The 25,934-nt window shown below is 35.3% G+C and overlaps 1 protein-coding gene across 34 annotated transcripts in view; it reads right to left on the bottom strand.

Moving 5' to 3' along the window:
* Positions 1-3,925: 3,925 nt before the first annotated feature.
* trol (terribly reduced optic lobes) overlaps positions 3,926-25,934 on the bottom strand; it is a 141,726-nt gene continuing 119,717 nt past the window's right edge. For 27 of the 34 annotated variants that reach the window (XM_081977375.1, XM_081977395.1, XM_081977386.1 and 24 more), the window contains 41 exons: positions 25,820-25,834; positions 24,948-25,178; positions 24,308-24,442; positions 23,964-24,203; positions 23,734-23,901; positions 23,449-23,684; positions 23,087-23,395; positions 22,600-22,926; positions 22,396-22,541; positions 22,135-22,336; positions 21,336-21,476; positions 20,994-21,272; positions 20,500-20,931; positions 20,279-20,449; positions 19,380-20,086; positions 19,009-19,214; positions 18,357-18,668; positions 17,555-17,712; positions 17,234-17,408; positions 16,879-17,030; positions 16,424-16,821; positions 16,097-16,359; positions 15,860-16,043; positions 15,524-15,757; positions 15,302-15,468; positions 14,336-14,350; positions 14,172-14,267; positions 13,893-14,087; positions 12,802-13,062; positions 12,110-12,382; positions 10,802-10,939; positions 9,858-10,139; positions 9,233-9,802; positions 9,030-9,179; positions 8,747-8,968; positions 8,062-8,696; positions 7,318-7,603; positions 7,056-7,256; positions 6,804-7,004; positions 6,583-6,745; positions 3,926-4,853 (listed from right to left, as the gene is read on the bottom strand). In XM_081977375.1, coding sequence (XP_081833501.1) covers positions 4,805-4,853; positions 6,583-6,745; positions 6,804-7,004; positions 7,056-7,256; positions 7,318-7,603; positions 8,062-8,696; positions 8,747-8,968; positions 9,030-9,179; positions 9,233-9,802; positions 9,858-10,139; positions 10,802-10,939; positions 12,110-12,382; positions 12,802-13,062; positions 13,893-14,087; positions 14,172-14,267; positions 14,336-14,350; positions 15,302-15,468; positions 15,524-15,757; positions 15,860-16,043; positions 16,097-16,359; positions 16,424-16,821; positions 16,879-17,030; positions 17,234-17,408; positions 17,555-17,712; positions 18,357-18,668; positions 19,009-19,214; positions 19,380-20,086; positions 20,279-20,449; positions 20,500-20,931; positions 20,994-21,272; positions 21,336-21,476; positions 22,135-22,336; positions 22,396-22,541; positions 22,600-22,926; positions 23,087-23,395; positions 23,449-23,684; positions 23,734-23,901; positions 23,964-24,203; positions 24,308-24,442; positions 24,948-25,178; positions 25,820-25,834 — 9,725 coding nt within the window. In that variant the 3' untranslated portion in view covers positions 3,926-4,804. Of the gene's footprint in view, positions 4,854-6,139; positions 6,199-6,582; positions 6,746-6,803; positions 7,005-7,055; positions 7,257-7,317; positions 7,604-8,061; positions 8,697-8,746; positions 8,969-9,029; positions 9,180-9,232; positions 9,803-9,857; positions 10,140-10,801; positions 10,940-12,109; positions 12,383-12,801; positions 13,063-13,892; positions 14,088-14,171; positions 14,268-14,335; positions 14,351-15,301; positions 15,469-15,523; positions 15,758-15,859; positions 16,044-16,096; positions 16,360-16,423; positions 16,822-16,878; positions 17,031-17,233; positions 17,409-17,554; positions 17,713-18,356; positions 18,669-19,008; positions 19,215-19,379; positions 20,087-20,278; positions 20,450-20,499; positions 20,932-20,993; positions 21,273-21,335; positions 21,477-22,134; positions 22,337-22,395; positions 22,542-22,599; positions 22,927-23,086; positions 23,396-23,448; positions 23,685-23,733; positions 23,902-23,963; positions 24,204-24,307; positions 24,443-24,947; positions 25,179-25,819; positions 25,835-25,934 lie in introns of all 34 variants that reach the window. The other 7 variants (XM_081977379.1, XM_081977411.1, XM_081977377.1 and 4 more) reach the window with 6 other exon arrangements.

Raw genomic sequence — 25,934 nt, 5'->3', positions numbered from 1 at the left:
GATAATCTAGCGAATAAAGCAAGTATTAGGAGTAACTAAAATTTACCTCTTTGTGTTTCTGCTCTTCTGATAACATGCCTGGTTTTCTGTAAAAATTGTATTTTCTATCAGGAGCACAGATATGAAAGATGTGAATTTCGTATTCTTGATAATCTAGCAAATAAAGCAAGTATTAGGAGTAACTAAAATTTACCTCTTTGTGTTTCTGCTCTTCTGATAACATGCCTGGTTTTCTGTAAAAATTGTATTTTCTATCAGGAGCACAGATATGAAAGATGTGAATTTCGTATTCTTGATAATCTAGCGAATAAAGCAAGTATTAGGAGTAACTAAAATTTACCTCTTTGTGTTTCTGCTCTTCTGATAACATGCCTGGTTTTCTGTAAAAATTGTATTTTCTATCAGGAGCACAGATATGAAAGATGTGAATTTCGTATTCTTGATAATCTAGCGAATAAAGCAAGTATTAGGAGTAACTAAAATTTACCTCTTTGTGTTTCTGCTCTTCTGATAACATGTCTGGTTTTCTGTAAAAATTGTATTTTCTATCAGGAGCACAGATATGAAAGACGTGAATTTCGTATTCTTGACAATCTAGCAAATAAAGCAAGTATTAGGAGTAACTAAAATTTACCTCTTTGTGTTTCTGCTCTTCTGATAACATGCCTGGTTTTCTGTAAAAATTGTATTTTCTATCAGGAGCACAGATATGAAAGATGTGAATTTCGTATTCTTGATAATCTAGCGAATAAAGCAAGTATTAGGAGTAACTAAAATTTACCTCTTTGTGTTTCTGCTCTTCTGATAACATGCCTGGTTTTCTGTAAAAATTGTATTTTCTATCAGGAGCACAGATATGAAAGATGTGAATTTCGTATTCTTGATAATCTAGCAAATAAAGCAAGTATTAGGAGTAACTAAAATTTACCTCTTTGTGATTCTGCTCTTCTGATAACATGCCTGGTTTTCTGTAAAAATTGTATTTTCTATCAGGAGCACAGATGTGAATTTCGTATTCTTGATAATCTAGCGAATAAAGCAAGTATTTGGAGTAACTAAAATTTACCTCTTTGTGTTTCTGCTCTTCTGATAACATGCCTGGTTTTCTGTAAAAATTGTATTTTCTATCAGGAGCACAGATATGAAAGATGTGAATTTCGTATTCTTGATAATCTAGCGAATAAAGCAAGTATTAGGAGTAACTAAAATTTACCTCTTTGTGTTTCTGCTCTTCTGATAACATGCCTGGTTTTCTGTAAAAATTGTATTTTCTATCAGGAGCACAGATATGAAAGATGTGAATTTCGTATTCTTGATAATCTAGCAAATAAAGCAAGTATTAGGAGTAACTAAAATTTACCTCTTTGTGATTCTGCTCTTCTGATAACATGCCTGGTTTTCTGTAAAAATTGTATTTTCTATCAGGAGCACAGATGTGAATTTCGTATTCTTGATGATCTAGCGAATAAAGCAAGTATTTGGAGTAACTAAAATTTACCTCTTTGTGTTTCTGCTCTTCTGATAACATGCCTGGTTTTCTGTAAAAATTGTATTTTCTATCAGGAGCACAGATATGAAAGATGTGAATTTCGTATTCTTGATAATCTAGCGAATAAAGCAAGTATTAGGAGTAACTAAAATTTACCTCTTTGTGTTTCTGCTCTTCTGATAACATGCCTGGTTTTCTGTAAAAATTGTATTTTCTATCAGGAGCACAGATATGAAAGATGTGAATTTCGTATTCTTGATAATCTAGCAAATAAAGCAAGTATTAGGAGTAACTAAAATTTACCTCTTTGTGATTCTGCTCTTCTGATAACATGCCTGGTTTTCTGTAAAAATTGTATTTTCTATCAGGAGCACAGATATGAAAGATGTGAATTTCGTATTCTTGATAATCTAGCAAATAAAACAAGTATTAGGAGTAACTAAAATTTACCTCTTTGTGATTCTGCTCTTCTGATAACATGCCTGGTTTTCTGTAAAAATTGTATTTTCTATCAGGAGCACAGATGTGAATTTCGTATTCTTGATAATCTAGCGAATAAAGCAAGTATTTGGAGTAACTAAAATTTACCTCTTTGTGTTTCTGCTCTTCTGATAACATGCCTGGTTTTCTGTAAAAATTGTATTTTCTATCAGGAGCACAGATATGAAAGATGTGAATTTCGTATTCTTGATAATCTAGCGAATAAAGCAAGTATTAGGAGTAACTAAAATTTACCTCTTTGTGTTTCTGCTCTTCTGATAACATGTCTGGTTTTCTGTAAAAATTGTATTTTCTATCAGGAGCACAGATATGAAAGACGTGAATTTCGTATTCTTGATAATCTAGCAAATAAAGCAAGTATTAGGAGTAACTAAAATTTACCTGTTTGTGTTTCTGCTCTTCTGATAACATGCCTGGTTTTCTGTAAAAATTGTATTTTCTATCAGGAGCACAGATATGAAAGATGTGAATTTCGTATTCTTGATAATCTAGCGAATAAAGCAAGTATTAGGAGTAACTAAAATTTACCTCTTTGTGTTTCTGCTCTTCTGATAACATGTCTGGTTTTCTGTAAAAATTGTATTTTCTATCAGGAGCACAGATATGAAAGACGTGAATTTCGTATTCTTGATAATCTAGCAAATAAAGCAAGTATTAGGAGTAACTAAAATTTACCTCTTTGTGTTTCTGCTCTTCTGATAACATGCCTGGTTTTCTGTAAAAATTGTATTTTCTATCAGGAGCACAGATATGAAAGATGTGAATTTCGTATTCTTGATAATCTAGCGAATAAAGCAAGTATTAGGAGTAACTAAAATTTACCTCTTTGTGTTTCTGCTCTTCTGATAACATGCCTGGTTTTCTGTAAAAATTGTATTTTCTATCAGGAGCACAGATATGAAAGATGTGAATTTCGTATTCTTGATAATCTAGCAAATAAAGCAAGTATTAGGAGTAACTAAAATTTACCTCTTTGTGATTCTGCTCTTCTGATAACATGCCTGGTTTTCTGTAAAAATTGTATTTTCTATCAGGAGCACAGATGTGAATTTCGTATTCTTGATAATCTAGCGAATAAAGCAAGTATTAGGAGTAACTAAAATGTACCTCTTTGTGTTTCTGCTCTTCTGATAACATGCCTGGTTTTCTGTAAAAATTGTATTTTCTATCAGGAGCACAGATATGAAAGATGTGAATTTCGTATTCTTGATAATCTAGCGAATAAAGCAAGTATTAGGAGTAACTAAAATTTACCTCTTTGTGTTTCTGCTCTTCTGATAACATGTCTGGTTTTCTGTAAAAATTGTATTTTCTATCAGGAGCACAGATATGAAAGACGTGAATTTCGTATTCTTGATAATCTAGCAAATAAAGCAAGTATTAGGAGTAACTAAAATTTACCTCTTTGTGTTTCTGCTCTTCTGATAACATGCCTGGTTTTCTGTAAAAATTGTATTTTCTATCAGGAGCACAGATATGAAAGATGTGAATTTCGTATTCTTGATAATCTAGCAAATAAAGCAAGTATTAGGAGTAACTAAAATTTACCTCTTTGTGATTCTGCTCTTCTGATAACATGCCTGGTTTTCTGTAAAAATTGTATTTTCTATCAGGAGCACAGATGTGAATTTCGTATTCTTGATAATCTAGCGAATAAAGCAAGTATTAGGAGTAACTAAAATGTACCTCTTTGTGTTTCTGCTCTTCTGATAACATGCCTGGTTTTCTGTAAAAATTCTAGCAGAAAGAATTTTTTTTGAACCAAGAATAAGTTGATACTTTTGTCAAACTCGTAAAGATTGTTTCTAGAGAGCAGACGTTTTTATGTGATATCTGTTTATGGAGTTCAGAACAATGAAATAAAATTTCTAGGGATTGTTAAGTGCAACAATAAAATGTTTACTTGGGAGCAATTAATAAAACAATAAAACTCAGTTGTACATACATTAACTTATTTATTGTCTCTTGTTATTGAAAATGCACTTTTAATATGTTTTTTTTTTGTTAATGGCTTTAGACAACAAAGTTAGATTAGATCTATTCCAATATTTTAAAAAGAATTTTAAGGACCATCGACAACCATAAAATACTCTTTAATATTTGGTGTTAAATTAGCAATACATTTAATTAAAAAATAAAAAGGAATGAAACTAAAACATTTTTACAAAACGTCCTTATAGCCTACGTTTATATAATGTTTCTTCTCTTAAATATTTTTGTTAATCACCATAGTTGATACGTTTTTGTTTCGTTTCGTATAATCACATGGTCAAAGCTTTTCGAAAACAATTTTATAAGTACTCCTATTAACTGGCCGTGGACGGCTCTTAAAAAATAGGTAAATCGAAATACTTTCAGCGTAATACATTGTTAATAGCACCATATAAATTAACACTATATTAAGATCTAACATTTGAAAAATTATACAAATGGACTGTTGTGTAGTTTCCCGATACCTATCTAGAATCTACAATGGCACAATATTTTTACTATACAAATCGCTTAATTTATTTAAAAAGACATAATATAACGTATAAAAAAGGATGTATAAAAACAATAATGGCAGTTTAGAAACTGTGCTGTAAGTGTAGTGAACGTGCTGTATTCCAGATTTAAGCGTTATAAAGTGAAAGCGTAATAATTGAAGCAAAAGGCTGAAATACAGTCCACGTTGCAGAACGCACAGTAAACAATTAGATCATTTAACAGAACACTGACGGTTTCTTATATAAAAAAAAATTTAAGAACACATGAAAAAGTGAACACTTAAAATGAAATATTTTGCCGGGATGATGATTTTCTAAAGTTGTTTGCTTAATTAATCAATTCCTCGGACCAAATGTTGTTGTCAATGTCGGAAAAACTGTAACATAAAATAAAACATTAGTAAAACCAAGTTCATTGAAATAATAGTAAGCTAAAGCGCTATTTACAAAGTCACCCTAAAGCACTCACCTAAATACAAACTGAACCTCCAGAAAAAATTAGGCATAATAAACAAAAAAATATGATCAGTCAGTCATAGTATAACACCATTAATGGATTATTAATGAAATTGTATATACAAAATGGAAAATACTGTTTAAGCAAAGAAATTCAAGCAAGTATACAATCATGTTTTTATCCTGCTCAATACCTTAACGTAATACTGTCATTGGCTGAGTTATTGTATATTTATAATACATCCTGGCTCCAGAAAGTAGGTTTGTTGCCAGGCAAATAGCTAACTATTTTTATATTATTTAACAGTAGGCAACTTTTAGTTAAAAATTTGATATCACATATCAATTTTTAGCAAAAGTTACCCAGATTACCTATCTTAAATATGTATATTTTTACACGCTGGTTCTTTACACTGGAATACAAAAAACTAATAAAAGTTCTGTCAATATACTTATTAATTAGTGATGTGTTAAAGTAAGTATTTTTTGAAAAAACGTTTTCAAAACAAAAAAGATAAAGAGAGAGTAGAAGAAAGACTGATAATATTCCAAGTGTAAAGAACATCACACTTTTTACTTATACTTCATACAAACGCACTTTTGATATGTATATAATATGTTTATTGCATGGGATGGATTTATTACTCTAGAATTTTTATACAGAGTGGTCAACAAACCGTTCTCCACGTGAAATACAGGACGGTTAACAGCAGCCAGCTGTGTTGGCGGACTGTTTGAGCAACGCTGGATGGCTTTGGATGAATTATATTTACCGGTGGCGGTTCGACAAAATCGTCGAACTCATCGGGATAAATGATTAGAGACGAAGAAATCCATCTTAGTCTTTTAGTTAGCAGCGTGAAAATGGGAAATATTTTGTTAGTAAGTGGGTGTTTAATGATGCTTTTTTAGTTGTTAGACGTAAAAAGATGCCCCAAACTTACTTATTTCATTAAGTTCAGTCAATGTAAGGTGATTCAAAATTTAAGGTTTGAGTTGAGTTCTAGTTCATAACAAGTAGAAGAGTTTGGTTGGTTTTTAGTATAACTAAAGCTCTAGAGATTAGAAGTGTTGCTAGCTGGTAACAAAATTTTGTATCACCTTAAATAACAGAAATGTTATTATGTATAACAGTGAAATTCCTATAACACTTCCGCATATTTCCCCAATAAAGCTCGATGAAATAAACCCTAATATTACTGCTCACCCTTCACCAATCTGCCTAGGTCTTATTGAAGGGGGACTGTAAAAATTGTGCTTGTTTCCCTATAATAAACATAATACATGTTTTTGTTAATCTCTCGACTAGTTTCCAGTTAGTAACTGTCAGTGTGTTTTTAATTTGTAGGACAAAAATTAAATTAATATAAGATAAAAAGGTTTTTAGTAATGGAAATGTCTACAGAAACTAGAATCCTTACAGATTTTTAGTGATACAATTGTCACACAATTAAACTAACTAACATCAGCACTTAACTTCTTTATAATAAAACCTAATGTAACAGAAAGAGCTACTTTCAAAGTTAGCAAAACGAGTAGGTACTTCATCAAATGAAAAATTGATACAGCCAATTAATTAATCGTACTGTAAACAAGTAATTAAACAATCATTTCTAAATAAGATTCCATGTGACTAGAAGCAAAACTTACCTAGAGCACGGTTTAACATTAAGACCGTTGATTGCTTTCATATTCAGATCAAGAGTTTTGGACTGTTGCAGCTCAAATCCGTGGATGCATCCATCAAAACCGCTGGTAAACCGACTGCCGGTCATTTTGCTAACATTTGGGGTACCACCCAAATATATATTTCCTAAATTCACGATAAAGTTTTAGTTTTTCCATTATCCAGCTTACTGTTAAGAACATACCTTTGCAATTCAGTGAACTAGCTTCACCTTCAGATTCGCCCTCTTCCACGTCCGTTCGATCGACCTCAATTGAACCTTCACGTCCTTGTCGTTTCAAAATAACGGTATGTCTATCTCCGTCGTTTACTTTGATCTGAGTATTCCGCAATATTGCAGGTCCACTGCCTAAATCATAGCTAAATTCCAAGTACCCATCCGACACTAAAATTTGAATCGTTAGTATAATTAATAATACAATTAAAGAAATCATACAAGCTAAAGAAATATAGTCTCGTCCTTGTTCATCTTCACCAGGGTCTTGTCCGTGCCAGAATATCAGACCATCTGATTTGTTTGTAGATAGTTCCAGAGCGATTATTTCCTCTTCATTCTCATTTTTGTGGGGAAGTAAAGATTTGCTAAACTCTAACCAACCGTTGCCGTCAAAATGAGCATCGCTTCGTAATTCCACTCCTAAATTATTAATCAAGTTAAACCACAAGTTAAACCAAAAATTTAAATTAAGATAACATACTTTGATCACAAATTGGTCCTCCATAGCCAAGTGGACAATCACATGTAAATCCGGTACTATTACGACGGCAAATACCATCATTGTGGCACGGTTTACTTTCGCATAAATCTACTGAAGTTTCGCAGTCTTTTCCAGCAAAAGCACCAATACAAACGCATTTGTACTCGTAGGGAGAAAGTGGGAGACAGGTGGCGTTATTTTTGCATGGGTTGTGGGTACATCCAGTTTTTGACGGTTTGAAAGAGTCTTCAAAGTTGCCAGTTTCAATGTGGTTATCAATGTCATCCTACAAACAATAATAGTTTAGTATTGCTATTTTAAAAGGAACTAAATAATCTACTTATGAATATTAATAAACAATTAATACATTTTTATTTTGCTGATTATTGTAGTACTGTATAAATAGTTAAGTTTTCACAAAGTTACAATTTTTAATTACATGGCTAAAAGCCAAAATTATTTTATTTCAAAGCTCAATATCTATATACCTATTTATCTTGACATTTGGTGACGGCAAAACTGCTGTTATAAAAATTAAATAACTTTTTAATATCAAAGTTAAGTACAACTGCTACGACGAACGTGACCATTTCTACACTTTGTGACCATTAAAACGTTTTACTCGTTTAACAAATTAAAAGTGGTAAATTAGGACAAAAAATCATTGTGTTTTGTTCCAAACAAACGCTTCACCAAATTTTGACTTTTTTTTAACTATTCAAGTCAGTTCAAACTAAATCATACCTCAACGCTACAATCTTCCACATTAGAAGAGTCGGTGATGTTCTTCATCATACTATCATCCAGCCCTGAGATGTTAATATCAACTATGCACCCATTGAATCCCTTATTCACTTTTACGCCTTGATTCAGTCGAATAGTATGCTCGTCATATCCTCCTACGTAAAGTGGTGTCAGCAAAGTAAGAGTCTTCAGGAACGTAGAGAATCGAATTGAAGGTGATGGATGTCCATTAACTATAATTCGCCCATCTTGGCTAGATCGAATGGCGGAAATAACCGTCCACTTGTTAGGTACCAATAATTCGTCACTTCTAATAACAACCGGGCCTTTTCCATTATCAAATCTGAACTCTAAGTGTCGGTCTTTGATTGTCAAACTGACGAAATCACCATGCCCTTCGTTAGTCTCGGCTGCGTATAGTAAAACTGAGTCATCAACACTTTTTGGTTTGATTTTCATTTCGATTTTAGTTCTTTTCAGCGGTTTTGGTGGTGGATATGCTATGAACGCGTTATCTTTAAAAGCTGGCTCGTAAACTTGAATGGTTTTTTCGCATTGTCGACCGCTGCGACCCAAAGGACATTGACATGTAAAACTGTATTCAGTGTCAATGCATTTACCCACTCCACAAGCATCTACAAATTTTGGTTTAGAACCTCTTCTAACAATATTAGAATACACTTACATGGGGAACACGCTTCTCCCTTCATTTTGTTACAAGTAGGTCCACTGAATTTAGCTGGGCAAATGCAAGTGTATCCTTCTGTAGTTAAAGCTTCCTGGCATGTTCCACGATTATGACATTTATCCTCGGTACAGGTTTCGCAATTGGTAATCCCCGTCGAGTTTAATGAATCATGCAGTATGTCTTGGTACGTGTATCCAATTTTAAATTTGCTAATGCAACCTAGTCAAGAAAGAACACACTTTCTTAATATAAACTTTTCATGTAGTAGTAAGGCACTTACCGACAAGTCCAGTGTCAATATCTACTTCTGGAGAAATGTTGTCATAATTGGGCACTCCTCCAAGGAAAAGTGGTTCAGTCAAGTCCAGACCAAAGTATTTTCCTTCGTTCTCGCCTATAAACGGTCCCTTACCATCCACAAACATAATCACTGTAATTTGAAACTTGTAACCATTTTTCTCTAAAACTTCAGACGTAACATACCTCTTTTCTTGTTTCTAACAACTTTAATTGTATGCCATTGCCTATCAGCTACACTCTCATTGCCTCTCACAGTGGTAGTAGGTGTGCCAGGTCCCAAGTTAAACAAAAACTCTGGTATTCCACTATCCAAAGCCAGAGCGATGAAATCACCATCCTTATCATTTTCCCGGTTTCCATTATACAAAATCAATCCGTAATCATTTTCAGGTTTGAAACTAATTTCGAAGCTAAATTGCAAATATGCATCGGCCAAAGTGGGAAGAGTAATGTAGCTGTTCGGGGCTTGGGTGAAATATGGGATAATTCCGGTTACTACGAGAACAATGGGAATATCCAATGTACGTCTCTGGCTAGTAGCGGAACAGATATAAGTTCCAGCGTCAATTGCTCCCACCATGTTAAGTTGAATAGCCTTGCTGTACTCGTCAATGTAGAATGGTATGCTGCCACCTTGTTTGCTCCAGAAATAGGTTACTGGCTCTTCTAAATCTGTGTTGCATTCTAGAATTACTGAAGAACCACGTTTTGCACGTTGGACTTGTAGTGGAACTTCATCTCTAACAGGTTCATCTGGAGGTAAAACAAATTGTAAATTTCTCTATAGCTAATCAGTGAGGGGTTTTACCTTCAACAACAATAGTAAGATCTTTATAGTAGCTTTCTTGTTCACCAGTAGCTTCGCATCTGTAAGTGCCAGAATTATCTTGTCGAGCATCGTAGATAGTCAGACGACCAGCACGGTTTTGTACGTTTTCAGCTAATCCTCCACCAAGTTTAGACCAAGTCGGAATCACTCCTCGTTCATTTGATTGGCAATTAACGTCAATTGTTGATCCTAGTGGGTATTCAGAGGTTTCGGGAGTGATGTGCAAAGCTGGCATTGTTGGAAGAGATTTCACTGACGGACCTAAAAAGATATGGATTCAAATGAATGCTACGTCTGAATAATGCTGGAATGAAATCTGTACAGCTTAGATGCAACAAACAAATGTTAGGAGTTCCTAGGTAATTTTATTACAGTTTATATTTATATTTTTAAAACAGATCGTCATATGTTTGAATTTTTTTTGTGCTGTTAAATTAAAATCTTGAAATGACGATGATGATCAATTTTTTGCACAATAATTTAGGTCTTAAAAACACCAAACATCATGTAATATAAACTATAATATTACACGAGCTGTATGCAGATTTCTGACAAGGAAGAAAAACAGGGGCTTAGTAATCATCTACATAAGGTTACACATATTAATTACACAAGAGAAGGAACAGAGGAACAAAATAGCTCGTTGCTTCCAGTTTCCAAAATGTACTGCTACTTTAGCACCTTCAAATTGGAAACAACGTACCATTACTTATGAGACATAAGTAAGTTAAAGACACACAAAAAAAGTAGTTTATGATTACGGAACATAACGTGGGACATTACACAGAACCCAACAAGTTTTACTAAGAGTGAGCAAGACGGTCTTTATAGGTGTACAGGAGATAAAAACACTGTAGGTGGGTGACATAAGGTCAGTTAAAAGAAAAACAGCTACTCAGTGTCTAAAGGGTGGCTAAACGAACCCCGTGATGTCCTAACGCAATTACGCTCATCGGAACCGTCAAAGCAATCGTCCATCTCATTGCATTTTGCTCTCTGGGAGATACAGTTACCATTGTCGCACCTCCACCAACCGGACGGGCAGGGAGATTTAGGACCTTCTGTATACGTCATGCAAAGTTAGTTGAGTAAAAAACCGCTGATTTTTATTAAATATATTAAAAATATATACTATAACAGATACAGATAGAGCCTTTCTCGATTTAAACTCTGTAATAATTTGTTTTAAGAGCAACAACTAAACCACTTATGATTTATGTTCCATTTCACAGCTACTTATTATATGAAAGGAAGGAAATGACAAACAGTCTTCTCTACAATACTTTATTATGACCTTAGATGGTAAGGTCTGCTCAACAAGTTTCGGTCACATAAATGACCATCTTCAGGAGCTCAAATCAGTCGATCAATGTGACTACTGTCTTTTTACAAGGGGAGAGACAGAGAGACCCATGTTATAACGAATTAGTGAATTTAACATAGTTAAATAGGTGAACAAAGCTCATTATGGAGAAAAAAAAAACTCTCTTTTTTCCCCCTAGGGTCTCACCCAGCCCTAAATGGGTCTAGTTTAAGTTTTTTGTTTAATTTTTAATTTAATGTGCTATAGTTAGTTTTTTCTCCATAATGAGCTTTGTTCACCTATTTAACTATGTTAAATTCACTAATTCGTTATAACATGGGTCTCTCTGTCTTTCCCCTTGTAAAAAGACAGTAGTCACATTGATCGACTGATTTGAGCTCCTGAAGATGGTCATTTATGTGACCGAAACTTGTTGAGCAGACCTTACCATCTAAGGTCATAATAAATTATTGTGGAGAAGACTGTTTGTCATTTCCTTCCTTTCGTACTCTTGCGACTCCACTGAAAGAATATGGACTACTACAACTTATTATATTTTGAAGATTATCTAAAGACTAAACAAAGTATATAAATTTGCTTGAATGTAATTAATAACAATTTTATATTGCCAAATGTCGCACCAGTAGATAAATTAGCGTCGCTAGAGCCAGTCGAAACAATACAGTTTCTCTAGTTTTTTACTCAACTTAACACATTTAAAAAAAAATAATATCATGCTATCATTCACCATATAGAATTTGTGGATATCTGATATCTTTGGCTTAATTATATATCACTAAGTTATGACAAAAAGCTAAGACACAATACAACCGGATTCAACAGCTTGATAGATTGATATAAAATCCAGTAAGTAAAATTGAGTAAAACAAGTGATTAGAAACAGCTTTCTTTAAAAGGGATAACTTACCGGAAACTTCGAGGTACACATAGTCTGACAAAATTCCGGTGGGAGTATGAACCTCACAGAAATACTGTCCTTGGTTTTCTTTAGTCAAGCGGTGCACCACCAGAACAGTACCATTTACATAGGCATTGTCAGGTAGACGTCTATTTTCATAATTCCACGTGACTGGATAATTTTCTGATCCAATGCCAGGTCGGCAAAGCAAAGTTGCACTACTTCCTGCGGAAGCATTTACTCGACGGTCTGCGACTTCGGGATGGTGTACCGTAGGATCGTCTGGAAGTATAGTTGTTTTAGTTTATTACATTTTTTTTGTATAGGAAACCATTAGTTTTAAATACCTATACGGAAAATCGAAACTAGGATGGAAAAACTGAATGAAGCAAATGTGAAACATTTTAATAAAATGATCATGTGAACGACTGGCAAATCACGTCACGTTTGCTTCAGAGGCCGTATTCTTGAAACGAGGGAAGAGAATTATCAAGGGAAACATACAGAAAATGTGACAGAAACTGAATTGAAATCTGTCCGTTCTCTGGTAGTTGTTTTCTTCATTATAGATAACTTTACTAGTTGTTCCATACATGTAGTATAGAACTAATAATTTAGAACATGCACACATAATGAAGAATTATATAGCCAACTGGACCAAAAACTTCGTTTGAAAAACAAGAAGAAATCTCTATACTTACATGTTACAACAACCTCAGCGACAGAATCAGCTTCTCCAGCGTGGTTTTTGGCCACACATCGGTACTTTCCAGTGTCTTCCAGTTTAATGTTACTGAATCGAATGCCTCCTTTGTTGGTGTAAACCGAATATGGGAAGGAGCGATTTACTGGCAGCCAATAGATATCGATGGGCTCGTCTCCGGTTGCAGTGCATTCAATGTAAGCATTATCACCTTGTCTTACTGTCTGTCGTATTGGATTCAAAAGAATTCTTGGCGGTGCTATAAGAATAAAGTTTCAACTGCTTTAGTTTGAAAATATTAATTAAACTAGAATAGACAAACAAAACTCATAATAAGTAGCTGTTTTTTAAAAAGAAATTCTAACTTTGAAAACCACATACATATTTTTTTTTATGAAATACAGACAAAATTTTGAATTGTTCTGTACATATGTCTCAATTTGATGGATAATATGTCATCAACACCATGAAAAACATTGTATTGGTCAAGAAAACTTCTAACTTGACATGCTTGGATTATGATTAGTAGAGTCATCAAAAATACATATAGTTTTCCAAACATTATCAAACACTCTTTTATATGTATTTTTACTACTCTCTACTACAACTAGTACTTATGGAACTTTTGTAAATGATAGATTTGAGTTTAAGTTCGTTACTTTAATAAATAAAAAAGAAGTTTAATATACCAAAATGAGTATCTTTCTGAAACATCATGCAGTTGAAATGTGATGATGAAGTCCAACATGCGAACTTTTTGTTCTTAAATTATTGTCAGAGCTGAACATTATTGATAATATACGTAACTAGTTCTTTAGTTGTGTACTATTCATGCATACCTAACTATATTCAGTCAAAAATAATTCTCACAAACTATACACACATAACTGCCATTACAAATATCATATTATTGTACCACCGACGAAAACATACAGTACCTCCTAGTGCACATATGTCTTCTTCGGCTAGTTTGAAACAAACACATTGAATCTGTTATAAAGTGTCAAATATAAAGCAATGCTAGCAAGTGCCAAAAATACTGAAGAGGGACACTTGTAGCTTAGAAGTGCACGTAAATGCTGTACTTACAAATAACTCGAAGTCTGCTTCTTATCGTGTATATGGTATTCCTGTTTGAAGGATCAAAAGCGATACATTCGTATTCTCCTGCGGAATCTGGTTGGACATTTTCGATGTACAGGACGCCGTTTGTTGAATAAGCGTTGTTAGGTAATAGCTCGCTTCCAACGCGCTTCCATTCAATGGACGAAGGATTGATAGGGTCTGAAATTGCGTTAAATTCTGTTAATTCATTACATAAATTTACTAATTTGACTAAATCTGACAAATGCTTTAATGTGAACTTACTGTCTGCTGAAGAAACAGTACACCTCAATTCACCTCTAGCCCCTGCAATGGCAGTAAAATCTTCAATTGCTACCGGTAACGATCCTGTATCCCCACCTAAAATTTACAGGAAATGTAATCCATTAAAACTTCTCTTTAAAGAAAACATTTCATAATGTTCTCACCTGGACGATAATATCCTGATCCAAATCGGCGAAGCAAAAAAAGCAGACCCATTAGACGTTAGCGATAAAGCGTTATAAAATGTAAGAAGCAAATATAATTAAACAGTAGTAGTAAAATTAAATAGGAATGTTAAACTATAATTTATAACGAGAAGTAGTAGTCCATATGCACGCAGTGGAGTAGTGAGTGTAAGTGAAAGCAAAACTCAGAGTCGATCTCCACAAATATATATTAATACTAAGTTGTTATCTGCCTAACATGTTTCGGGTGTATTCAGACACCCATCTTCAGAGGCTTAACTAGATCACTAGTCTACTGGCTGTCATTCTACAAGGGGGGACAGCTGAACCCAGATGTACTAAGTCAGTTGCTTGGTTTTTTATCCTTCAAGAATAAAAAACCAAGCAACTGACTTCTTCTCTTTGACATCAACACTGGGTTTTGTAAGTTTTTTTCCCCTTCGAGAATAAAAAACCAAGCAACCTATCACCTCAGAACCAGAACTGGGTTTTTTGATAAAGGTTTTTTTCCCCCGTATAGAATTAAAAAACCACCTTAGTACATCTGGGTTCAGCTGTCCCCCCTTGTAGAATGACAGCCAGCAGACTAGTAATGTAGTTAAGCCTCTGAAGATGGGTGTCTGAATACATCCGAAACATGTTAGGCAGATAACAACTTAGTATTAATATATATTTGTGGAGATCGACTCTGAGTTTTGCTTTCACTTATAATTTATAGTATTCGCTTTTAATTTTATTAGTTTTTTTCATGAAAGGTACAATACAGGTAGTTTTTTAGAGCTGTTAAATATAAAGCCCTTACTGTCTTACTATACTTATCAGTACAGAAGTACAGTAAAACAATCAGTGAGTCGTTGGGCAGCTAAGACATTTTATTGCATTATTTGAATTACTTAATTAGTTATACCAGCACCACTAAAGATTTGAATTTTTTGCTTTACTTACCGGGGTTATCGCCTCTATCGGGCAAAATGTCTATGCGCACTCTTCGTTCAGTCACTCCTGCGCTACTTTTACCAACACAAATGTAAACTCCTGCGTCCTGTTGACTTAGACGAGGTATATCCAAATAAGCGGGAGTCGTCTGATAGGGTCCAACTGTTTGTGAGTAGCTAGAAAAAATTCCATGCGTAAAATTTTAAATGATTCACTTTTGGGCACACTTACTAATCTGATGAAGTAGCTTTAACCCAGCTGACAGAAGGTTGTGGATCTCCGCTACCATAACATTCAAGACGTAAATTATCGTTGATTGGTCTGAGAATTATATCCTGGTCGGGGATGACACTAACACTGGGTGGGACGTTGACGGTGATGTACGCCACTGCCGTGGCCGTTCCTGCCTCATTTTTGGCCGTGCAAATATATTCGCCTTGTTCACTTGGAGTTATATCCATGATTCTGAAAAAGAATATGATTGAAATGTTTTTTTCGCTCCAATTTCCAAGTTATAATTAAGAAAAATTAAGACGTTTAAATACTATAAAGGCGAACAGAAGTTACCTAATATTTCCTCCTGCTAAAACTTCAACATTTTGAGTTAACGGTCGGCCATTTGGCCTATTCCATGTCACTGCTGGAGCTGGATAACCTTGAATTACTCGGCATTGCAATTGCACCGTGTCTCCCGAGAATGCTGTCAGATTTCCTCCGTCTGGCAATATTTGTACTAAAGGACTCTCAAAACCTAAACAATACAACTGTTTCTAAAAAGCTAACCAAATCGGTAGAATAACTTACGAGTAACTTCAATACGGGCTGATCCTTGTGCTATTTCAAAACCGTTGGATACTACACAGGTGTAAATGCCGCGATCTTCAATTCTGGCATTGGTGATATGTAAGTCGTTTCCTATTTGTTGCACGTTGCCACCTAATTCTCCATTATACTTGGTCCATTTGACGGAATTGATTGGAACTCCACCCGCTTCACATCTCACATCGGTTGTTTCTCCTTGTCTCAAGGTAAGTGTGTCTGGGACGATCCTCACAGTTGGTTTAGTGCTGAAGTGCAATTAAAATGTGTATGGTTAGAATTTTAACGTGTTTTTTTTTATTGTTTAATTACCTTACACTACTTTTAATGTCTACTGACACAACTTGTGTTCCTTTAGTACCATCATACGAAGTGACAGTACAAATGTAAGTGCCAGAGTCGGAAGGTTGAGCGTCTTGAATAACTAGTACTCCATTTTCGTCACGATTTTGATAAGGTAGGGATCCGCTTTGTTTACTCCAACGAATGCTTTGACCTCTGTCAGCGATACATTTCAAAATCACTGAATCTCCGGCTTGACCATTAAAGAAAGGCGGTTCTACTTTCACACTCAGAACCGAACCAGCGATCACTTGAACCTCGAAGCTTTTGGAAGCTTGACCTGCCCGATTTATTGCGGTACATTGATAATGTCCCCCGTCCGATGTTCTGGCTTGATGAATGCGGAAGACTCCATTGTCAAAGGAATGCTGCATTAGTACAATTTTATGAAGGTTTGTAGTTAATTGTTAATTGCAGAAACTTACAGATGGATTAAGTGCCTGACCATCAGTTCTTGACAAGTAATAGTCTGGTAAAGGATTGCCAGTTGCGGAGCACCTTACATCGATCAGTTGACCTTCGCTGGCTTGTACAAAAGGTTCCGAAAGAGCGACAGAAGGAGGTACATCTCTTGTTTCTAAAATATTTGTAAAACACCAATCAAACTTAGGCGTAAGTAAATATTATTTCAGCTCAAATATTATTATTATTAGAATTAAAAAGTCAAACACAAATACCTACTTGACTGGTTAATGCTTCCCTTATAATCAACTTTTTAGACGCATGTTTAAGAAAAACGATTAGTTTCATAACTGTATAAAGATCTGAAGGGTACTTTACCTCCAACAACGATGTTGATGCTTTCAGTGACAACCGAGTGTCCATCATCGGCTTTACAAATATACCGGCCAGAGTCAGAGGGGCTTAAGCTTGGAATTAATAATTGGCCGCGTCCATCATCGATAGCGTAATATGGTAATCTGTCACTTTCTTTGGACCAATTAATTCTTACAGGCTAAAAATTTAAAAATTGAATATTTTAACTCTAATATTACTGCATAACTAAAGTTTATAAGAAAAGTGAGTATTACTTAACAGTTCTGCCTCGTAGAACAAGACTAAACCTGAACATTATTGTTTATAATATACTATTTCACTTACTGAAGAGCTGATTCTTGAAACCGCTGAACAGTTCAACTTTAAACTGCTGCCAATTTGGTATATTTCGATATTATGTCCGGTAATAACCACATCAATGGTTGGAGGAATTGGTGTGGGTTCGTTTTGATTTGGTCCTCTTGTTGAGGTTATAATTTCAGCTACAAAATTAATTCAAATTAGCAATTGATCGCTAAAACAGCTCACTGTTCTTGCATTATCAATTTCCAAAAAATCACAAAAACGAGTAAGAACATGTGAGCCTGGAATCATTGAATTAAAAGGATTAAATGAAAATTATTTACAAGTACTATAACAGACAATAAACAGTACAATCAGTTTGCAACAAACCAATTATGGTATATTTTCCAGTTAATCTGGCACTGCAACTTGCAGTTAAAGTCATTAACTGAATAATACACACTGGTTTGTTTCAATTGAATAAAGTACTCATATTATGATGGTTTCAAAAACAACAAATGCGCATAAAATATAAAGTTAACGAGTGCCAACGGAGGGTTACAAACAAGTTTCATTACTATATTGGTTATTTATTCTTTGGTGCCCATACATCGCAAACTCAAGCTAAAAACCACCACCATCTGCACACTATAAGCACTCAAAAACCAATGTATGAGCACCTCAACAAAAATGATTAACCATTAGAATATCAATTTATCGTCACAGGATCGCTAGTATACTAGTCGGAACTACACTGGATGAAATCGATAGCAATGTAGCGACAAAGTCGATCACAACAAGCTCTACAGGAAATAACGGATGTTGGTGCTGATTTGGACCAAACCTGGAATAAGAGCCACGTCTGCCGAACCTAATACAACGTCATTTCTGTTTAAGATAAGACATCGTATAGTTGCGCGTACACAACCAACGACTGCCATGAACGTCGTCTGGGCTCCACTCCCATCAGAAAATTGTGCCACGTCCTTGATGGGCACTTGTAAACCGCTGTTCTCACTTTTAATGACAATTTTCAAATCTTCCGTTAGGTTTTTTGCTCTGTATGTGCAAGTAAACTCCACTTGTTGACCAATTGGTGCAACAACCCTTGGAGGTGACATGATCACCTGCAATGAAATCTCTCCGGGTGGTTCCGCTGTGAGTGGTAAGTTAAGGTTAAGTGAGTGTAATAATTAATAAATGAAAATTTTGAGTTGTACAATGTGCATTTGACGTGAATTGTTTCTTGGTACAACAATTTGCAAGTACTTATTTATTATATACAGTAAGTCCCCAACTGATAAAACAGTTTATTTGTTTTAGAGATATAATTTGCCAATTTTTCAACTGCAGATCACTTACACACAACATTGTGTGCCAATGTAACACCTAAAAGTGCAAAAAAAGTGCATGCAAAAGTATAAAACCACTATCCCTCCCCAAAAAAAGTCCATCGTCAAATCATGCCATGCAAAAATCAAAATATCAGAACTTACTTTCCTCGCAGTATCTTCCACCATATCCAGGATGACAATGGCACACCACTCCTCGAGATGACTGGTCAAAGGAACAACTCTCTTCTCTTCCGTTGCAAGGGCACGGTCTGCACGAACCCAACGAGTTGGTACCCGAGTACGACCAGTCTCTGTAGTAACCCGAAGAACACGATTCGCACGAGGTTCCTCTGTAGCCTTGAGGACACCTAAAAAATTATTTATGTAACACTCAAAAATTGTACTGCCAAAATAAACTAGAATTATCAGATACTGTTACATGAATTTAAAAATTCAATTTCTTCATCAGTTTGACATATTATATTTATGAATAAGTAATAGAACAAACAATTTTTCCATGAAAGTTTCCATACCTGCAAGTTTCAACACTGTGAGCTTGAGGTTTACCGGTGTAAACTTCGACAGCGGTATCCAAAGTGATGTCGCTCAAGAAGGTGGTGGAGGTATCAGTGGATGGCGTAGCTCGTATAAGTATGTTATCAATTTTTGCCAGAACAGTCAAAATATCTTCTCTGGAAGCGGACTTTGGTGCTCTACTTTGGTCCAGTCTAAACCAGTTGGCGCTGGGATGTATTCTTGCACTTATACTGTTCACAATTTCCGACTTCAGTTCAGCAGGATTGGACCAATAAATCACCACGTTGTTTCCGGTGATTATAATATCCTTATCCAGGTAGTATTGTGCATGAGGTAAGTCACTGTACCGTTGCATGTATTCTAAACGGCCTCCGTAAGATTTAATTTGGTTTCCTGTGAAAATTGACGGTAACGACCAATACATTCTTTCTCTTCTGCTAGGTGGGAACGTGTAGCCAATCTCGTTGTGAGCTAAATTTGTCATGAATCCTGTTGTAATTGTTTCTTTGAAATATTGGTCTGTGAGAATAAAACCGTGTTCTTCAGTGACTTGTACTGGGATCTGTTCTATGTTAAGTTGACTTTCGCTGCATTCTGAAGATACACCGAAACAGTAGCAGAATTCACATCCTTCGATATTGTCTGCACTTAAACCGTAAGTACCATTGCGACATCGATCACAATTTGGACCTTCAACGTTGGTCTAAAAAATTTATATAACCAATAATTAGTATTATTGTTAAGACGACCTGTAATAGTATTTTTTTGATCAGAAGGGGAGTTATGTGCTAACTGTAAGTAAGGAAAATTTGTCAAGAACTTCATAATGAGCTCCCTTTGCAAATGTATATCTTAAAAAAGATTTTATAGTATTTTTTAATATCAGATATCTTACTTTGCATTGACAAATTCCATTTTGACATCCAACATAAGTGCTTCCTCGAGGATCACAATTGCAGGGAGTTGGCTGTCCGTGAGGAACACAAGGTTCACCACGTGTTGGATCTCCGGTAAAACCTGGCAAACATTGATCGCACTGATCACCAGCTGTATTACTTCTGCAATTCTAAAAGCCCAAAAAATTCCTTGAACACGAAATCATAAACTAAAAGTTACCCTGCAGATTCCAGTTTCAGGATCGCATTCGTTGGAATATCCATTACACTCGCAGGGTACACACAACTCTAAATAAATTCCTTCGTCCGACCTGGTGTAACCAAAAGCGCAATCTTCGCAGGACAATCCCATGTATCCTGCAGGACAGTGACATTGTTCCACTTCAAATGCGCGTTCTCTACCGGTGTTTTGATCGATTGCGGTATCCAGAGACACGGAAATCAAAGCAGCTTCTTGAGTGTTGGTAAAGTAAGTGGCTTTGATGTAGATAGCCTGTACGTCAGCCAAAGCCATCAGCAAGTGTTCTCTGTCTGTTTTTACACCGTCATTGCGCTGCCAGTATTGTTCTAATAGAGGAACCTCGAACGTTTGTACTGAATTGGTCGGTTGAGTAGAATTAGTGGAGAAGTATTGGAGATTGATGTGGTTGGCCTATCAAAAAAAATTAACAATTACTATGCTAGAAGATTTTCCTATTTTAAATTTATACTTACACTAACAAGTTCAACATCTGGAGCATTATTTCGAGAACTCGCACCTCCCGGAACTGGAGTATTTCTAATGGTATATTTTAAGTATCCGCCATAAGACGTAACCTTGTCCCCTAAATATTTATTGGGTAAAGTCCAGTAATAAACTTCAGGCTGGCTAAATGAGTTGTAGGCGATTTCCCTGCTGTTCTGATTCAGTCTTATTCCTTCGGTGAAGGTGTTCTCTTTGGTCAATTCTGTCAGTCTGAAGTCGTTCGTGCTGCTGGTGAACAGTGAACTGATCTAAATTGCAAAAATATGTTATTTTTTTGGTTTACATTAACCAAAAATTGAATTTGAACATACGGTATCGCGGTACCAACTGGAACTGCTGCACTGCTGAGTGACACCCATGCAGAAGCACGATATGCAACCGAATTGATTTCTGGTGCTCAAATGGAATGAGTTGGGCTTACATTGGTTACAATAAGGTCCGGTAGTGTATTCCTACATAATGCATTGTTAAATTAGAACATAAGTTTTGCAAAATTATGGAAAGCAGTGAAAATGACCCCGTTTGAATAAAATTAAGATTTATTAAATTTTGTGATTTTAGATAAGGGTGTGGTCTAAATTGATTGTCGATGTATTGATGGAATTTGAAAATTAAACAGGATTTATCCATTCTTATACTGTAAAATACACCATCAAACAAATTGAACCACACCAAAACCAAATACTACTCCATAACGTTTGTTTTGAACTTCATAAAAATAATAAAATATTTTAACCCCATAAAAAAAATAAGTGTAGGTACCAGAACTATTCTATTACTTTGGTTCTAGTCTACTTGAGTTTAGTCACCATAAGTTAGTTTGAATTCACTCTAAATACGGAAATATAGAAAACAAATATTACCAAAGTGTTTAATGAACATAGCGTAACGATTACTTCTCACAAAGAAATGTGAACAAGAAACTAAAAAAAGACAGAACAAGATAAGCGCTGGTTTATCGTTATTACTCACCAAGTCCATCCAAGAGGACGAGATCGAAAAATAAAAACCAAGTTAATATATCATTAAAATTGAAATCTTAAATAACATAAAAAAATTCGTTGAGGTTTTTTCAACTAAAGTTGCTAAGTGCTAGTGTATAAAACATACCTTGCAAAGACATCTTCCGTCCACATCTTCGCGGATGGTACCTTGAGGATCGCAAGGGCTGGAAGGTCGACAACTATCACCTGGTTGAAGAGGATTGCCGATGAACCCAGGTGCACAATGTTCGCATCTTAATCCGTCGTAACCGTGTTGGCAGTCGCATACAACGTTACCATCTGTATTTAAGCGACACGTTCGGGCAAACCTAAATATTACAAGAGTTTATAAAAAAAAAGTGTTCGTAAAACTAGAAAAATAACTTACTGATTGCTAGGGCTGGTGTAGGGGCATGGACAAATTTGACATTCTCTTCCATCAAAGTAACTGCCTGGAAGACAACTCTGAGGTTCTTTGTAGCACTGTCCCAGCCATTGGCCAGAGTTATGTCGTACGTAACCTTCAGCACAGTTCTAAAACGTTCAGTTTTGAAAATTTCATTCAATGGCAGCTTTACAGTGTCTAATATACCTCACAGGACATTCCGCTGTATCCAACTGGACAGGAACATTCTTCAACGTAATTGGCAATTCCCAAACCACCATCAGGGATAGCAGCGGAATCCATTTCGATATCAGAGATGGTAGTATTTAATATACCCTCATTGTAGTCTAGTTTGATGAGAATGTGAGTTACATCTTCTAATGCCATCATGATTTCTTCGCGACTAGCCGGTCGAGGTCTTTGGGTGTTTGATTTGATTAACCAATCGCCTTCAAAGAAGCGTACACGCTGACTGGTAGGACGTAGTGATGGAGGTTGTGTGCGCGATTCATGGAGCAAAACGTAGTTGTTGCCCTAAAAGCACAAAAAACCATGATTCCAGAACGATGGTACCTTTTTTTGGGGGTTTTAGTGAGTACAGCAGACTAGAAGATATACAATTAATGAATCATTCTCAGGCAAAATCTGATCCAAACAGAATTAGACAAAATGTAATTCAAATTGTTATACTTACAGTTAAAATAACATCAGGACCTTCAATTGGTTGACCAACATTTTCATGATAAATTGTGTACTTTAAATATCCTCCGTAACTCTTCAGTTGATTGCCGTGGTAGTTTTCAGGTAAAGCAAAGTAGGGTACTACATCTGGTTGATTCAGTTCGGTGTAGTATGGAAGAGAAGCTTTAACTCCATTTGGTCCGACATGTTCGAGTCGCGGTTCGACTCCTCTATAGATTGGTTCGTCACGAATATCGACTACACCGGTACGACGATCGATACGTGCTCCCAAGAGCGTTAAAGAGTCGAATGGTGGCTGGAACTAAAAAAAAAAATGTGTATTTGTTTGATGGCATTGTTAACATGGTCATATACCTGGAAGATGTACAAATCTGCAGAGCGACAGCTTGACGTATGTCCAAAACAGAAGCATTTTATACATTCACTCTCTGCTCTAGCATCAACGTTAAAGTACCCGGATCTGCATGGAGATTCTTGCTTAACAGTCAGAATAGTGTCGTGGGATGCCATAATTGTTTTAATTGTGGATAAAGCCTCGCAGGAGTAAGCTCCTTGATCTTCCACTTGAATATTTTCGCAAATCAAAGTTCCTAAAACATACAAATGTTAAAAGGTTTAATTTTAGTTTGTTTATTTTACCGAAGCCGTTTTCACTAGTCATTCTACATTTGGGTGGGATGTGATGCCAATTCAACCTCCACATGATTTGAGGTGTTGGCACTCCAACTGCTCTGCAAGTGACGGTGAAAGTTTGTCCAGCGTTTAAAGAAATCATGGTTGGAGGATCTTGAGCTATGACTGGGGCCGCTATAAAAATTACAATAAGAATTGTAACGTGTTCTGTATAGCAGTAATAAAAATGAACTTACTGCAACCAATTTCATCACTTTTGTCGATACAATCGGCGTAACCGTCACAATGGAATGTCCTAGGAACGCATTGGTCGTTTCGGCAGGTAAATTGCTGAGAACCGCATTGCTGACCCGGTACTGCAGCTTGACAGAATTTTTCATCGGAACCATCGGTACAGTCGTCTTGTCCGTCGCATTTCCATACAGCCGATATACATTTTTTGTTTTCGCATTTGAATTCGTTCGGTTCGCATTTTTCTTAAGAAAGAGCAGTACATATTCAGTATCAACATTTTGAAAACTATTATTTGTAATATTTTGAAGGTTCTAGAACTTCATAATGTAGAAATTGATATACTTACGACATCGATTTTCGTCAGAGCCATCGCTACAATCTAGTTGTCCATCGCACACTTTGTGTCTTGCAATGCAATCTCCATTGGAACATGTTGACTCATTGAGATGGCACACCACTGGCATTCGTATCGGAAAAGATTCTAGAGATTCAAAAGCTTAATGTAATACTAATATCAAGACAATACATCAGAAAAAAATATTGCTTTATACTCACCAAAAATGTAAATAAGTAATAGCAATCAGAGACAGACAGAAATACAAAATTAGTGAAATGGTTATATAAAATTAACTGTTTTACCTGTGCCGCGATACTGGGTGTCCAATGGGGCCCACAATCCATATTTTAAGATTGAGAACCCTTTTACACCTTTGCCAGCTTTAGGAAAGTATAATTTTAATTAAGGTCTTTATGGAATTTAAATAAAAGCAATATTGAACGCAACAAGTTGATTGGTATTAGACACAATTCAATGATTTTTAATCGGTTAAGAATTATCTCATTAAATAGTCGTTTTGGTTGATAATTGCTTCATTAATAAAGAAAATTAAGATGCTCTGAGCTGTTTGGAATTGGATATTAAAAGGAACCTAGTGTATTTGATAGCAATTCTTGTGTAAGAAATTTTGTATTAAAATTACTCATACCTTGTTGTTCAACATGCAGTTCAACCGCACGTTCAGCATTAGGTGTTCCTGGAGGATAATCTTTGGCAACACAAACGTAAGTTCCACCATGTTCAAGTTTGATATTTGGCATTTCCAAACGTCCATTAAAATCTCTAGAACCGGGAGGCAATGGTTGGCCATTAGCCCTTCTCCATTCTACGCGGGCTCTAATTGGTCCTTCGTCTCGACATTGGAATACCACCTCTTGATCTATATTATTAATTCGAGACTTTAGTAATTTGCTAATCACTAAAATTATTTTTGTTATTAAGCGCCGTTATAAATGTTTTAAACACTAGTGGGTATGCTGTAGCTGTAGCAAGTTGTAATGATGGCAAAGCACCAATTGCAATATATGATATCAAAATTACAGTTAATAATTTGATGTAATAATATATATTTTTAATTTCTAGTTAAATAAGTCGTAATTGGAATTGCTGTACAAAAATATGCACAATGGTACATACTGTATATTCGACTTATCCAGTACCTTTATACTTGGTGTTTCATACTTGTCAGTAATCTCCACACATCTTTACGTACACCTGCATGTATTCTGCTGGCAGTCTTCAAATATCTATTACATGATGCAATATACAACTTAATTACACACATCCATACATTTTTATACATTGATCTGATCTGTTGTGATACATTTTTTGTTGAATCATGTGGCTCACTAGTATTTATAAAAGTGATAAAACTGATTTAAATAATTAATAGGCAAGTAATCGATGTGGAATTAAGATGAATGATTCAAAAATGGTATAATTATTATTCAATGAAGAAATCAAAGCTTTTAATATGATTTCTTTTGCCACTCCCAAACGGGATAAAACCATTTTACTCACCCAATCTATACTTGTCTGCTCCCGACAATACATAAGAACAAGATACATAACATTAGTAACCATATTCAAATAAAGACAATAAGTTAAAAAAAAATCACATTGACTACTACGTTTA

This window comes from Ips typographus, linkage group LG4, assembly GCF_016097725.1.
Source record: "Ips typographus isolate SLU linkage group LG4, UJ_Ityp_2.0, whole genome shotgun sequence".
In the NCBI taxonomy this organism is placed as follows: domain Eukaryota; kingdom Metazoa; phylum Arthropoda; class Insecta; order Coleoptera; family Curculionidae; genus Ips; species Ips typographus.
The sequence above is the reverse complement of the archived record's forward strand: the minus strand, read 5'-3'. Positions and strand labels throughout refer to the sequence as shown.